At 37.1% G+C, this 16,929-nt stretch overlaps 1 protein-coding gene across 1 annotated transcript in view; it reads right to left on the bottom strand.

Annotated features, from left to right (window-relative positions):
* Window positions 1-9,001: 9,001 nt before the first annotated feature.
* Window positions 9,002-16,929, bottom strand: part of ELMOD2 (ELMO domain containing 2) — a 25,940-nt gene continuing 18,012 nt past the window's right edge. Inside the window, exons 7-9 of the mRNA XM_008054904.2 lie at window positions 15,725-15,793; window positions 14,830-14,963; window positions 9,002-9,468 (exon numbers count right to left, since the gene is read on the bottom strand). Of these exons, the coding sequence (XP_008053095.1) occupies window positions 9,323-9,468; window positions 14,830-14,963; window positions 15,725-15,793 (349 nt within the window). The 3' untranslated portion in view covers window positions 9,002-9,322. The remainder of the gene's footprint in view (window positions 9,469-14,829; window positions 14,964-15,724; window positions 15,794-16,929) is intronic.

Genomic DNA, 16,929 nt, shown 5'->3' with positions numbered 1-16,929 from the left:
GCCATCTTGCCCCGTCTCCCTGAAAATTGTTTTAAAGTGTTCTCTGGCAGACCGGGCACAGTGGCTCATGTTTATAATCCAGTACTTTGGGAGGCCAAGGTGAGACGATTGCCTGAGCCCATGGATTCAAGACCAACCTGGGCCACTTGGTGAGACCTCATCTCTACAATAAATCAAAAATTAGCCGGGCATGGTGGCACGTGCCTATAGTACCAGCTACTTGAAAGACTGAGGTGGAAGTATCACCTGAGCCCAGCAGGTCGAGACTACGGTGGCCATGAGCGTGCCCCTGCACTCCAGCCTGGGAACAGAGTGAGACTCCAACTCAAAAAAAAAAAAGTGTTCTCTGGGGTCTCTGGCCAAGAGAAAGTCCATTCAGTCAGTTGGCAGACTTAGGATTTTATTTTACTTATTTTATTACTATTATTTTTTGGGTTGGAGTCTTGCTCTCGGCCATTCATTTTTTTAATGGAAAAATTTTATGGTAGGATATCTATAACACATATACACAAAAATGCATCAAGCAAATGAACATTTCAATGTATTATTACAAAGTAAACCAACAGGTAACCACAGTGAAGCTTAAGAAACAGAAAACTACAAGACCCCAGAACCACCTCCACTGCCAAGATCACAACTGACAACCATCTTGACTTCACTTTGTAAATGCTTTCATGTGTTTGCGTACAGATTCACTGTTTAATATGCATCTCTAAATTAGTTGGCTAGCTCATCTATTTTTAAACTTCATGTAAATGGAATCATCTTTTTTTTAATGTGTGGCATCTTTTGGCCAATATTATATAGTTAGAATTCATCCATGTTGCTTGACATTTAGTCCATTCTTTGCAGTATTGTTTTTTTCTTTGAGGCAGGGTCTTGATTTGTCGTCCAGGCTAGAGTACAGTGGCATGATCATGGCTCATGGCAGCCTTGAACGCCTGAGGTCAAGTGATCCTCCTGCCTCAGCCTCCCGAATAAACTGGGACTACAGGCTCAAGCCACCCTACCTTGCTAATTTTTATTTTTTAGAGATGGGTGTCTCACTATGTTGCCCAGGCTGGTCTCAAACTCCTAGCCCCAAGCAATCCTCCAGCCCCAGCCTCTCAAACTGCTGAGATTACAGATGTGAGCCACCATTGTCCAGCCTACAGTATTCTACTGTATACATATACACAATGGAATACTGTGCAGCCATAAAGAAGAACAAAATCATGAACTTCGCAGCAACCTGGAAGGAATTCGAATTGATAATACTGAGTGATCTCTCACAGAAACAAAGAGCTGGGTATCACATGTTCTCACTCACAAGTGGACCTTGAACAACTAACGTATTACTATAAGAAAAGGATTGAAAATGGTGGGAAACTGCAAGAAGGGGGAGGGGGTTGGGGAGGTGGGATTGACAGTAGTTGATATCTGCCTGGGGAAGGGGGGGCACACCTCTTCGATAAGGGTACCTGCACGGTGAATATTTGTATTCCTAGCCCTGAATTGTAACCCACAATTTTAAATAAATAATAAAATAAAAATTAAAAAATAAATATACAACAATTCATTTATCCATTCTACATTTGAGCTGCTTTCAGTTTTAGTTATTATGGTGCTGACATGAATATTCTTATGGCATGTATATTGGTTTCCTATTGCTACTGTAGAAAATTACCACAACCCAGGTGGCTTCAAACAACACAAATGTAATGTCTTACAGTTCTGGAGATTATAAACCTAAGATAAGTTGGCAGAGATATGTTCCTCTGCAGGTTCCAGGAGAGAATATCAGTTTGCCTCTTCCAGCTTCTAGAGAATGCCGGCATTCTTGGCTTGTGGCCACATTACAATCTCTGCTTCCCTCATCGTGTCTCCTTCTCCTGTAGTCAAATCTCCTTTTGCCTCCCTCTTATATAGATAGAACCTTGTGATTATGTTGGTCCAACCTAGATAATCCAGAACAATTTCTCCATCCCTAATCCTTGACTTAACTACATTTACCAAATCACTTTTACCACATAAGGTAACATATTCACAGGTGCTGGGTCTTACAACTAAGTCAGCTCTGGGGTCTATTATTTAGCCTACTGCAATGTATATCCTGGTGGACATAATCCCCTATTTCTAGAGGGTATATACTAGGGTCAAATTTCTTTACTAGATGTAACAGATTGGAATGTTGTTCAATAAATAGTTCCTCCCCCCACCTCGACGTGGACTATATGATGGGGGACCCAACAAAAGTCAAATTATCTTTTGGAGGCTGGACCCCTTCTAGCACAGGCTTCCCCGCTAAGTAAGTGTTCTAGGAATCCATTAACATCAGTGGACCAGCTAGTGTTTTGAGAGGCTGCGCTCAGCATCAGTGAATTTCTTTTAGAGATTCTTTCAACTAATTTGCCCATTTCAAGATGGATGATTAACAAGTACACCTGCCCACACTGTGCTGATGTGGACAGGTGTACTTGTAAAACCAGCAAGACCCCTGTGCCCTACTCTCCCTATTCACCTGATCTTGCCCCAGCCACTTTTTTTTTGCTTCCTTGGATGATAAGGGTTTTCAACGACAAATGTGTTGCTGATGTGGAAGAAGTGAAACAAAAAATGGCAGAAGCACTACAATATAAGGCATCACAATAGACAAGTTCAAAAACTGTTTTGAGCAGTGGAAAAAGCGTCTTGATAGGTGTATTGCATCAAACAGAGAGTACTTTGAAGGTGACTGAAGTTTAACATGGAAGGATACACAACTTTTTATAAATTAATTCTGGGTTGTTTTGGGTAACCCCTTGTCCGTCCCCATAACTTGCGTTTAGCCATGTAACTTGTTTAGCCAGTAGTATAAGCAGACGGGACACGAGCAGACGATTTAGAAGTGCTCGTATAACTGGCTAGTCCACCAGCTCTCCAATAACCTTCATCAGTGTAATATGCCCCAACTAGCTAAGGAGACTGCGGAAACCTATGGAGCAGTTTGAGGCAGACCATTCCCCTCTAGGGACAGACCACAAATAAGAAAATAAATGCACTGAATCCACAGATTGCATTAAGTCCCTAAGACCAATGTGGGGAGAAAATAGTCTTCCAGTCCAAGAATATGGTATATAGTATAGTCTTTTCCATAGTGAGGTAAAATCTTGTTATATTTCTTCCTGAGTACTATGTTAACATGCTGTTATAAATTTTTACATCTTTATTTTCTAACTTCCATTAGCTGGTATATAGAAATGGAATTGACTTTTGGGGATTGATTTTATTAGCAACTTTGCCAAGCTCTTCCTACAATTTAGATGCTAACTTTTGACTCTTCCACATATGTATTCATATCACTTGTGAACAGTAACCTTTGTATCTTTCCATCCATTTATCTGTCTTACTGTGCTAGGCTTTCTAGTACAAGATTGAATAGATGTGGCGTTATTGAATAGATGTCCATTTGGAATTATTCAGCAAATGTCCCTCTCCCCTTCCCAACGCATGCACTCCTTGCTCCATTGATGTTGGCATTGGCCACCATCAATGGAATGTTCGTGGACGTGAGCAAAGGCTTGGAATGGGTTTGGGCAACTTAGCTTTTCCTTGTGTGTCCACCATCACCATAGCAAGAGCAGGCTTTGGGTCACTCACTGGTACCAGATGAATTAGAGCCACATGGAGCTAATCAGAACTGGTCATAAACCCATGGCATGGACTTAAGGCCAGCAGAACCCAACTAAGAAGAGCAGACCTGCCTGACTAGCCAACTGATGTGTGAGGGGCAAATTTTGTTTGTTTGTGTTTCTGGTTGTTAAGCATTGCTATTGTGGCAACAGCAGACTGATACAAGTGGTAAAAGAGGAAACTCTTATATTCTTATCTTTCTTATATTTGTTTCTTATATTTGTTGTTTCATAAACAACAAATACAAGAAAGATACATTTTGTAAAATTAAGGGAATCACTTTCTATTTCTCGCTTGTTAAATTTTTAATTTTACATGAATGTATGTTGAATTTTTATCTCACCCAAAATCATCAGAAGACTTTCAAACATCAATGTGGCAAATTACATTAGTTTTTTTCTGGACATCAACTGAGTCATAATTGATTGCATATTAAAACAATGTATCTATATATGTAGTTCATTATTAATATGTTTCCAGAATTTAGTATGTTTCTGGAATCAGTATGCTAATATTTTGTTTAGAATTATTGCATCTAAAGTGACACTGGCTTACAATTTTTCTTTTTCATACTGTCATTGAATTTTAGTCAATAAAATTATGATAGTCTCATGAATTGCAGAGTTTACACTCTCTTATTTGAGTTTGTGAAAACCAGTATTATTTCATTCTTAAGTGTGTTATTTAACTCAATGGTGCAAGCCATATAGAACTGCAGAGTTTTTGTAGAAAGAGTTTTAATTGCTAATTCAGTTTGATAGCTCTAGGGTTCTTACTTTCATATTTTTCTTGTGTGGTTCTGCTAAGTTGAACTTTTCTAACAGTGTTTGTATTTCAACATTTTCAAATTTTTGACAAAATTATTCTTAATATTTTTTCAACATCTGTAGGATTTGTAGTGATGGCCATTTCTTTCTTGGCATCATGTATTTCTTTCTCTTTTATTCTTAACTAGTCTCACCAACTTTATAAATATTAGTCCATTCTGGGAAAAAAAAATCTTTTATTTCTATTGATCCTGTTATATGCTTTTGTGTTCTATGCATTTAAGTGCTTGTTTTTCATATTTTTTTCAGGTTTGTATTGTTCCTCATCAAACTCCTTAAGATGGATGCTTTGTCTTTAATTCTCAGCTTCTTTATTTTCTAATATATACATTTAAAGCTATAACTAGTACTAACTTTAATAAATACTGCTTTAGCCTTATCCAACCAGATCTGTAGTTTTTTCATTTCAAAAGAAGATACACACACACAGAGAAATGCTTGCTAATATGAAAATAGACCCATTTTATGATGGATAATAGAATTTTTATGTAAAGTTAAGAAAACAATGCAGTTTTGTATGGATTATTCCTAACCTTTGTAAGAAAGAGGAGTGAAAGTGGTGAGATCTTTTACAGTGAAGCAAATTGTCAGTCTCATAACCAATTATTCTCATTCAACACTATAAATAGGTAATTTGTATTTGAAAAGTCACGAAAATAAAAATTTTTCCATATATTCTAATTTACCCATAGCAACATGATTGGAAAATTAAATAAGAAAAACCATTCATGAGCATCAGTGACTTAAATAAGGGCAGGGACTATGAGAAGGGAGCAGAAGTATCCACAGGAAGGCTCACGGCAATTTTAACGTGTTTTTATTTGCTCACTTAACATTCCAAACAAAATGACATTTTACACTATTGCTTTTATACTTAAGAAGTCAACAGTTTTATTCAAAGTAGACAAAAAACAAATCCTTTAAGTGTCCAGCGGGTACATTTTCCCCCAGAGAACGCTACTGCTTAAATATTTTTTGAATCCTTTAACAGAAATATAAAATTGTCCTGTAACGTAGTAGTAGAATCTTATCTGCACTACATTTAAATTTTTTTCTCATTAAAAGCTAAAGACAGAAAAAATAAACCTCATGAGTCCTCTCAGATTTCTAACAGTTCCACTAATCTCTATTAAACACATGCTTGTGTGGACAGATTCATAAGTATGAAAATGGAAATTAAGCCTCCCCACATTGTTTGTAGACAAAGGGTGGAGCAATTATCCTGAGAAAATAGCTGCTGGTCCCCAGTCATTATTTATAGAAGTATAATAAGCATTATTACCCTCCAAGTCAAACCTCCTGTCTTCTGTGTTATGATAATGGGTAATGTTTTCAGTTTGGGCAATGCGATGCATTTTTCACATTCGTGTGATGCTTCTCCTTTGAGCAAATCTTCGACCAAGTTTTATCTCACTGAATGTTCTCAAAAAGGAGAAACAGTGCATGAACAATTATGAATGCTGGAATAAAAACGAAGAGTGCATAATTTTCACATAGAAAAATACATACAAATCCAAGTAGCTTCTAAAATAGAAAAAAAAATCAAGATGGGCATTTTTAAGAAAAAGATTCTGTTTTCTACATTGTTAATGGTGCCAGTAAGACACTGGTTTTCATATCTAGCTATATCACCACATTTATATACAAAGAGAAGTTGGTAAAGGTTCACTGATATCCCCTGATCTCTCCCATTTCTCTAAAGATTGTCTTCCAGACCATATTAAAACCATAACTGTTAAAAAGTTAGACTATGTTTGTCACTGACACACTCCCTTCAACCTGATACACACAAAAATGCATCTCAACACTGATTCACTTTTTTTTTTAATGCTAAAACCAACAATTTTCCTGCTACTTCAATGCCACAACATTCTATTGCTACTTTGGCATTTTGCTAATTATTACAGAAACAGGTAAGATTCCTACAGATTTTAAGACATAAAATTCTAACATATATATGCTGAAAGTAAGGGAAAATAGGAAGGCAGACACAACTATCATATTTTTCTTTTCATGTATATCACTATCACTCATAAGTTAGTTAGAAGGCTCATGTGACATTCTAATTTACAACTGACACGGGTGACATTTTGCTTGGCTTCCAGACTATCAAACTGTAGAATTTTTGGTAGCTCTTAGATCAACTGGCTACAGAACTATCTGAAACAGTTACTATTTTAAGCAAAAACAGAATGAAATCTATACAAACAAAAGTAGATTTAAATAACATACTATTGAGTAAACTTCATAAATTTTTCTTAACGTCATCAGAGTTGTTTTCTCCCTAGAAGGGAAAAAAATCATTACTTAAAGTTTTCCCCTTCCATACCTCAAGCACTATTTCATTAAGTATTTAAACCGACAAAGGTTTAAATCAGTTCAAGGTCTCAGTTGTTGAAAGATCAAGATATAGAGATAAGTGTTTTCTGCACAAAAGATGAAAGACTAACTGAATTGCTTTTCATGTAATACTTATCACCTCAATCAATGAGTTTTAATGGTTAACACCTGATCCTTGGCGGGATTTTGCTACACATCACAAAACTGTAGCAGGACGATACAGCATGCAAATATTTTTTAAAAATTAAGCAAAGATATTCCTGAGGTTGAAAAATACCTTGTAAGAAACCAATTTTTAAATTCCTGTAATACTGAAAGTTGCCACCGTGATATAAAGTGAACCCAATTTTAAAAATAATTTCATCTTATTGAGAAAATAATTTCAGTACATTCAATTTTAATGTATGTGCCCATTGACTATAATTGTCATTTTTCTTTTTGACAAGTTTGAAAACAGAAGTCTGTCAACAGACGAGCAAATAATTGAAAAGTTTTGGGTCGTGTTCTATCACACACAAGCCAGTCCTCAACCACTTGATATAGACCACACTGAAAACTATGCTAAATATCTTGTTTTAGATCAAATCCTGTCTTTTGTCTTTTTCACGATAGTTTCTGTAGGATTTCAGGAGAACTTAGTAACAGAACTCAGATGAACTTCCTATCTTTAAACATTTTTAGTTTTGCTAAGAGTACACGTGTCTTAAAACACACCAGAAGAAGGAATCATTCCCACTGGAATCTCATCACTACAGCATCCCTGACAGCACCTGCTTCCCTCCTGAGGTTTTTGGGAAAATAAAGCTCTATAAATGCACAGTCATCCTCCTCAAGTTGCTTCAGTATCCCACAAACCGTTAACATAATGTTCATACGCCATGATCTAGAAACACCACAGAGTCAAAGCAAAGAGAAGCAAGAGTTAACAGTAAGTCAAAGAAACCAGTGATGTTTAATCAGGATTTTTTTTAAAAACCTTTGTTTTCTTCAGTTTTAAAGACAGTTTTATTGAAATAGACACTGTCTTTTGAATGCAATAAAGATTTTTATTAGCAAACACATCTCTTTTCATACACACACAGGTAGAGAAGCCTCATCAAAGGCCCTCACACCAAGCACTAACTAAAGTTTTTTTCTACAACTGATAAAAAAGAAATACCAAAGATGGGAAAAAGAACTTTAAGCCTTCAAATAACACTGTGGTATATTTTAAAGTGTGTTATTGCCAGGCGTGGATAGCTCATGCCTGCAATCCCAGCACTTTGGGAAGTAGAGGCAAAAGGATTGCCTGAGCCCAGGGGTTCAAGGCCAGCCTGGGCAACTTGGTGAGATCTCTTCTCTACAATAAATCAAAAAATAAGCCAGGCATGGTGGCCTGTGCTTGCAGTTCCAGCTACTTGAAAGACTGAGGCGGAGGGATCACCTAAGCCCAGCTGGTTGAGGCTGCGGCAGCCAAGCGCATGCCACTGCACTCCAGAGAGAGCCTTTGACTCAAAAAATACTATTCTAATAGTATAATAATAAAGTATGCTATTTAGGCCAGGTGTGATGGCTCATGCCTACAATCCCAGCACTTTGGGAGGCTGAGGTGGGCAGATTACTTGACCCTAGAAATTTGAGATCATCCTGGACAACATGGCAAGACCTCGTCTCTACAAAATATTTTTTAAAAATTAGCTGGGTGTGGTGGCATAAGTCTGTAGTCCCAGCTACTCAGTAGGCTGAGGCAGAAGGATAGCTTGAGTCTAGGAGACCAAGGTTGCTGTTTGCTATGACCATGCCACTGCACTCTAGCCTGGGCAATAGAGTGAGACCCCAACTAAAACAAAAAAACAAAACAAAACAAAAAAACTATATTATTTAAAAGCAAAAAAGTTAGTTATCAATACTGTCATTCTCTCATTATCAATTAGACTACAAAAATCAGAGAAACCAAAAAGAAGGCCATGATTCTTCATCTTCTCTGATTTATATCTGCTTTTGTTGCTTCTAATAAAGCAACATTATGACATGCGATTAAGATACAAAGAAAACCATAAAGAAATACTCTTGCTGTTAATTAACCTAGAAATACAAACAACACAAAGAAAATTAAAAATAACCATTTGCAAACTAAAGAACAAGACAATCTTAAAAGAGGTTTGAAAAAGATTTGATCCTATAACACATATAAATGAAAACTAATTTTACACATTTTAATCACCAATTTAATACAAATACCTGATTTATACTTTTACACTAATGGGCTAAGTCCCAAGTTCCAAACTGTAGTTCACAGAACTCTACAGAGGGGTCTTTGGAAGGATAAGGTACCTTTGGAGAACAGTGTATAAATGACTGTAAACATACACTGATTGTCCACTAGCTCTCTTAAATAGAATTTCTGAAATATTTTTGTAGGAAATTATATATAAGAGTGTAAGTGATCAGATAATTTCTATTACAACATATAAATTCTGTTGAATGTGCAAAATGTAGTAGAAATAGAAGATAGAATGGGTGATTTATATTTTTAAAGTAAGTGCTACATTACAATCCAGTAAAAGTCCTTTAATCTTTTCATGAAACTTCTCTCTATACAAGTTGAAAAACATAATGCTTTCTGGTTCTTCTTCAAACCAAAACTTGTCAAATTCATAGACAAGATAACCTGCAGTTAAAGAAACACAGAACATATCATCCTCAATAGTGAAATCACATTCAAATCATATCATTTTTACAAAGTATATAATAATCCTTTAATCCCATATTAGGAAACAATAATCAAAAATAATCTTAAAGCTATCAGAAACCTGAGGAACTTCATAAGAAATATATTTGTATGTTCAAAATAAGCAAGTTTCAATAAAATATTTAGTGTACATTTGCTATCTGTCTGAAAATTCAACAAAACTTCCTCAGACTTGAAAAAGATACCTTTTCAAAAGTATCTTTCAAAGGTTACCCGAAGAATAGAAACACAAGATGAACAGAATAGTTTCCCCAGAAACCTCTGAAGCACAAAAATGAAAGTAATGAGGAAATGTTGGACAGGAATAAAGTACAGAAAAATTGTTTTCTAGCTGATGTCTAAATCTCAGAGTTATTTGTACTTGTTTAAATGAACTATCATCTTTTTTAAAAAACAATACTTCTACTCTAAACAGGCTTAATATTTTTGTTTTTCCATATTCTCATTACAGTAGCCAAATTAACCCCCAAAATGTTAAAAATTTCATAAAACTAAACATATTTTACACACAAACACACATATACACACACACATATTTATACACAGGTATAATTTTAAAAAATTGTCAGACAGGTAATGTGCCGATATGGTAACAAGGTTTGAGGGTAGCACATCTCACACATGCATGTGAACACTCAATTATTACACTTATGAACTGCAAAAGGATGGCACATATGTCAATTTAAATGTGAATTTAAAACCACCCCACATCCAAATGTCTGCTAAGTACATGGATAAACAATTGTGTGGCATATAACTAGTGTCAACAATTGAAATAAATGAGCTACTTTGTCCATTTTTAAAAATTTTTAATTAATAAGTAAAATAAAAGCCATGAATATATGTAACATCAAACCATGCAGAAAGAAACCAGACAAAAAAGAGTACATGATTCATGATTCCACTTAAACACAAGTCTAGAAAATAAATGCAAATTCATCTATAGTGACAAAAAGATTGTAGCTGCCTAGGATGGTCAGGGGAGGGACAAGGGGCATGGGTTACAAAGCAGCACATGGAAACTTCTGGAAACATGAAACATCAGCCTGGAACAAGCTGCTCAAGTTAGAGCACTCAGAACTTCTCGCCTCAGAGGAAGGTTGTTGGTCTATGATGTAAATCAGTGTCAGAGAAAGGCTGACTGAGACTGTGACAGCTAAGGTGATTGAATGAGAAAGCAAGAAACTGCAGGAAAAAATGATACCAAAATGTTAGGAAACTGGCAGGGCCATAAGACTTAGCAGAAGACTTATAAAGCTTTGCAAGAAATGATCAAAAAGAGCTGCTTCCATGAAGCACATATATTGTCCTTTTGACTCTAAAGCATTTGAAACACTTAGATTCAATAGAAATTACCACACAAATTTATAAACTGCAAATTCCCTGCACACTTCTACTTCAGGTGTTAAAAATAAGAAAACCAGCCTGTTGTAGTGGTTCATGCCTGTAATCCCAGCACTTTGAGAGGTCAAGGTGAGTGGATTACTTCAGCCCAGGAGTTTGAGAACAGCCTAGGCAACACAGCGAGACCTAGTCTCTACAAAAATAATCATACATTAGCTGAGTGTAATGGTGTGCGTGTAGTTCTGGGTACTCAGGAGGCTGAAGTGGGAGGATCACCTGAGCCTAGGAAGTTGAGGCTACAGTAAGCCATGATCATGCCACTACACTTCAGGCTGGGCAGCAGAGCAAAACTTTGATTTAAAAAGAAAAGAAAAGAAAAGAAAAGAAACAATAGGAAAGAGAATTAATTGTAGACCAGCATGATGGATCTTACAGGGGTGACAAAAATGTTCTAAAACTGGATTATGATAGTAGCGACACAACTTAGCAAGTTTACCAAAACTCATTCAAAGGTACACTTAACATGGGTAAATTTTATGGTCTATAAATCACACCTCAAAATAGTTGTTAATGAGGTATAACATTTTTGTTATAAAAACTTGGTATGTTATTATTATTTTTGGAACCACCAAGCCAGAAGTCCAGCTAAAACTGCACCCCTAAAAATCCAGAATGGAGGCAAGCTGGACAGGACTATTTGGAAGACAGAGGTCCCAAATCTCTGAGGCCTCCTGGTAGACTAGTGGTCAGTGACTTCCCAGGCTGACAGTGGACACCTGCTCACAGTTGAAATGTCCAAGACGACAGTGGGGCTAAGAAGCTAAGTGATCACTGTTTCTAGCCTTTCCTAGAGAGAACACATGTTTTAAAAAAGGCAGGGAGATAAAGGGAGGAGGAGGGAGATGAGGATAGACTGCAGGGAAATAAAAACGTGAACGCTAATTTTACAGTTCTTTCTTCTGGAGAGAAACTACGACCTTGGAACTGGTTTGTGTAAACTAATTGGGCTCACTCCAACAAAAAAAGTATGTTCAAGACAAGGTTTCAAATGATCATCCTAGTTAGACTAGGTTCCTTCTACAAGAAAAACAGAACCTAAATCAGAAACTTCCAACAGTAATGTGCTTGAAAATTGATTTTTTGGTGAAACTTCTGCTTCAAAGGATGTGCACATGTGTATATGTGCATGTAAATGTCTCAAGAAAATTGGAACCATAAGTGTCACTGCTTCTAGGATGATCTGCAGCTCTTCTAGAACTGAATGGACACACAGTGATTTCTCTCCCTCAGGTATACATTCGAATACCTGTCCTTGAAAGCGGTCAACGGAGGTGTTGGTGTGAGGGCACTGGGCCAACAGCATCCACGGACCCCTGTGTCACCACTCTTTCGGGAAAATCCCAGGGAAGGTCACTTTGCACTGCCTGCCTACCCGCCATCCTCCTGTATGTACTGAAACATAGTAACCTGCCTAATTGTTTGGGGGAGTTTTTTGATTGCTTCTTTTTATATTTATGTTCACCAGGCAGCACTAAACAGGGGACATATTTCATTAGAAAAAACAAATGTGAGAGGCCAAACCCCAGCAGCGACACTCTGGCATGATCAGGGAAGGCATCTCAAGCCTGCACGGGGTCTTCAGCCCATGCAGGAAGAGACATCCATGCTGGTGTCTGAAGCCTGTCCCTCCATCTGAAAACATTTTCGTGGACTCCTGTTCTGTGTAACCACCCCCATGTGATCCTTTATCCTTATCCATTTGGGGGGGGAAAGGGCCAGGACATACAGGGAGGCTAAAGGTTGAGGCTGGGTTGAAGGCATACATGTGTCACCATTAGTATACAGAGGGCTTTCCAAGCAGGGAACTAGATGAGTTCATTTAGGAGAAAACGAGGGCTAAAGAGAGAAGACCCAGGGCTGGACTTTTAGGTGCTCTGGCATTTAGCCAGGCAGCAGATATGTATAGGGATTCCTGCAGGCAGGGGAAAAGTCGGGGAGTGTGGCATCAAAAAAGTCTGAGAGCCAGGCTCAGTGGTTCAGCCTGCAATCCCAGCACTCTGGGAGGCCAAGGCCAGTAGATTGCCTGAGTCCTCATCTCTACAATAACTAAAAAATTAGCTGGGCATGGTAGTGCTCGCCTATAGTTCTGGCTACTTGGAAGGCTGAAGCCAAAGGATCACTGGAGCCCAGCAGGTCGACGCTGGCGTGGCCATGAGCATGTTAGTGCACTCCAGCCTGGGTGACAGAGTGAGACTCCAACTCAAAAAAAGAAAAAAAAGGAAAGCACGATAACATTTCAACAACAAATGTGTGGTCATGTGCCTAGTGCTGACCCAAGGATTCAATAACATGAAGAAAAACCATGGCAATTGTATTAAGCAACAAAAACGGTTGTTGGTGTCTGAAAATATCAGTGTCAGCAGAGCAGTGGAGAGGGAAACCAAATTGGAGTTACACAAAATTGGAGGCGAAGAAATGAAAAGAGCACTATTCTAAACGTTTCCTGACGAAGGGGGGCAGAAATGTGGAGAGGTCATTGGAGGTGGACACTGCACCCAGGGAAAGTTTAGGCTTCCTTTTGAAGATGCTCCTCCATGAACGAAGAAACTTTGCCTTATTCTCTGCCATATCCCCAGGGGCCAAGAACAGCACCCGACGCACAGCAAGTGAATAATGAGTGGGAGATACAGAGACAGTCTGAAGTCTGATAGAAATCTTCCAACAGAGAAAGAAAGAGTAATAATGGAGAGGGACATGATCACTGACGAGTCAAGAGCAAGCAGAATACATCTGAGCGACTAAAAGCAGACTGGTAGGCCTCAACTTAGACTGGGGGTGGGAGGGGGAGAGTGGGGAGACTGGTTTGTGGAAAAAGGTGAGTCTGCACAGGTTGCCAAGGCTCAGATTCTGCAAGGCCTTGTAATGGGGACCCTTTGAAGGATTTTTGGCAGTGGAGTAACATGGCAGATTTCATTGTAAATAACTATAGCTGTGATGTGGATAAGAAATATTAGAGTGTCACCACACGGTGACAACTGAAAGCTACTACAGTAACCTAGTGACAAAGGCCTGATACCGTGTAGTTACCATAGGGATGGAAAGAAGCAGACAAATGCAAGAGAAATGTAGGATGGAGACAAAACCAGAATTAGGGATTAAGTAAAGGCAGGAGAGGTTGGAGGGCAGACAGACAGCTACAACACTTTCGACAAAGGAGATGAAGAAGTGATGATGTGGCCATTTATTATCTAAGTAGCTTCTTATATCCTACCAACAAGCAAATGACATTCTAAAGACACAAAAAGGGACAAGAAAAGCAGGGTGTGGAGATAAGCTGGATTTCTTCTTAAAAAGAAGAAGCAAAGAATTTTAAACTTTAGAATTCTTTGCTTCTAAATAATAGCTTCAGAAGATGGATTCATTCAATTAAACCTTCAGTGTTCAAATATCACAGCCAAAGAGGAATGGAACAGGGACAGTAAGGATGACTTTAGGAACAGTTAAGTATCCCCAGCCTACCACAAGAGAACTTGGCCTTCAAATAAAGGAGTGAAAATTCCTCCCAATCACATTTCCTTACAAGAGTAACAGAATAATCTGCAAATGGTCTGTGCTTGACTCCACAGTACTCATTAACCAATATTCAAGAGGGAAAATTCACTTTGTAGTTAACTGGGAAATGAATGCCCATAAAAAACTACATGAATCCTAAATTTGCCTACATCTTAAAAATTGCTTCATTAAATTGTTTTATCCACAAATATAAAAACTGAAGCACAAAATACTCTTGGGACCTATCTTCCATTCTTTTCCTATTTTTCAAAGATCCTAAATTATAAAATGATATAAGCATAACATACACTTCATCGAGGTATTAGATTAAAATACATATAAGAATTCTAGAAAGATGTAGTTTTAACTCATTTTAATACTCACAATAAAACTGATGAAAATGTTCCATTGTTGGAATTCCAGGAACAAAGTTGTAGAGATGAAACTTCAAGGCTTCACTCTTAAGTAAGCTATAAGCCATCTCTGTAAGATTGATTCCAACTATTGCATAAGAATACCTATGTCAGAAACATTATCAGTTATACCAGCTACCCAAATCACTCCTAAAATAAATTTAAAATTATATAAAGAATTAGTAAAAAGTGGCTCTTTCACTTCTAACACAATAGGGATTTTGTGATCACCTATACATAGTAAGAAAAATAAGCAAGAATGGATCTCAAAATGCTGCTTTTAAAGGCTGCTGATTTCCTAGATAGAATCTAAGAAGTAAAAAACTAAAATTCCTTTTCAAAAAGGAGGGGGTCAGAGACAGGTCTATATACCAAATCACATTGATTTCTAAAATACAACGGATAATCTGATAACTTCTTCTCCACTTAAGGATATTTGTTTTTATGATCTAACAATGTTACTAGGTTTTCTCCAAAGATTACATAACATCAGAATATTAAAAAAGACTTCGATTTGCATTTCACTTTACAATTCTCAAAGCTTTTCCCATTTTCCTATTCCTTCTTCAAAGCTATATCCTAGTCCTATTTTCAAATACATTTCTCGAAAAGATTTTATAAAGGCCCTTAACTCCATTTTATAGATTAACTATATCTTGTGATAAAAATATGCTGAAATACATACAAAATTGGTTTATGATCACATTTTTCATTAAAAGTAATATACCATGTAATGTCCTTTATAAAGTTCTTATTAATGAAAGCTTCTCATTTTAAGAAATATTTTGACATATCTTCTAATTTATCTAATCACCTAATCATCTTCAATGCAAGAGACTGCAGTTTCTTTAATATATCCAGCTTACCCTAATTTTGGATGATTTGAACGAGAAAGAATCTGATGAGCTTCACTGGTGTAATTTTCACTGAAATACCTTTAAAAGTTTAAGAGAAATAGTCAGATGTACATATGTCATTCAAATTTAAAATATCTGGAACAAGTTTAAAAAGCCACTATCAAAATGGCAGTCCTAGTACAGCTACCATCATTCCAATCTTTATCTCAAATCATTTCAGATGACTCTCCTTCAAAATTTCACCACAAACTACCAAGTCTACCTAGTCTAGCACATAGGTCCAAGACTGCAAAGTACTTTAACAAATAGATCATCTAAAAAAAGGTTTAGTACCTAATAAAAAAAAAAAAGAAAACTTTAGAGTTCTTTTTGTTTATTTGCTTGGTCTATTTCTATAAAAGTGTCCATATGTACCTGTTAGAACACTCTTTCTTACACTTGGTTTTATTCCTTCTACTACAATGTAAGTCTGTATTGTTTAATGCCATTTTCAGTGCATCTGAGGAGAGTCAAAAACCTTCCTTTTGCACCAAAAAACCCTCTGGATCAGTGGTATAACTAAAACACTGGCCATAAAACAGAAGTATCAGTAGGTATAAGAAAAATGTGTGTAAAGCTATCAGTCTGTAGGTTCACACATCCTTTTGGCCTGTACTAAAATAAACTCCTTGAGTTCTTTAAAGACCAAATCTGTTCAGCCTTTGGATCATCTTAAAATGGTACACACACACACACACACACACACACACACACACACACAAGACTGGATGTTGACATGGGGTAAGTAGAATAAAAAATAAAAGTCCATGGTTTATTTAAGTTTTAGAGAGCACAATCACTGAATTCTTCATTAAGCATAGAAATTTCTAATCAAATCTTTCACCTCTATTTGTTTTTCTACAGAATAATAATACTTCCATTTTTTTCCCCACTAGGTCTGATTTTCAACCCATTATACTGTTAAGTTAGAAGTCCATGAATGATCATTTATGAATAAAGGTGGGGGTCTATGAACGACCTTAAATTATGCACAGGTTTTTCTGTGTATACATTTTGCGCGGAGAGTCCATACAAAACTTTTATCAGATTCTCAAAGGAATCTATAAACCTCAAAACAGTAAAAAAAAGCTGGGCTCAGTGGCTCAGCCTGTAATCCCGTGCCTTTCGGAGGCTGAGGTGAGTGGATTACCTGAGCCTGCAGGTTCGAGACCCGC

This window comes from Carlito syrichta, unplaced genomic scaffold, assembly GCF_000164805.1.
Source record: "Carlito syrichta isolate Samal-C Ts95f unplaced genomic scaffold, Tarsius_syrichta-2.0.1 Scaffold301609, whole genome shotgun sequence".
In the NCBI taxonomy this organism is placed as follows: Eukaryota; Metazoa; Chordata; class Mammalia; order Primates; family Tarsiidae; genus Carlito; species Carlito syrichta.
This window is presented reverse-complemented; position numbering and strand designations above follow the sequence as displayed.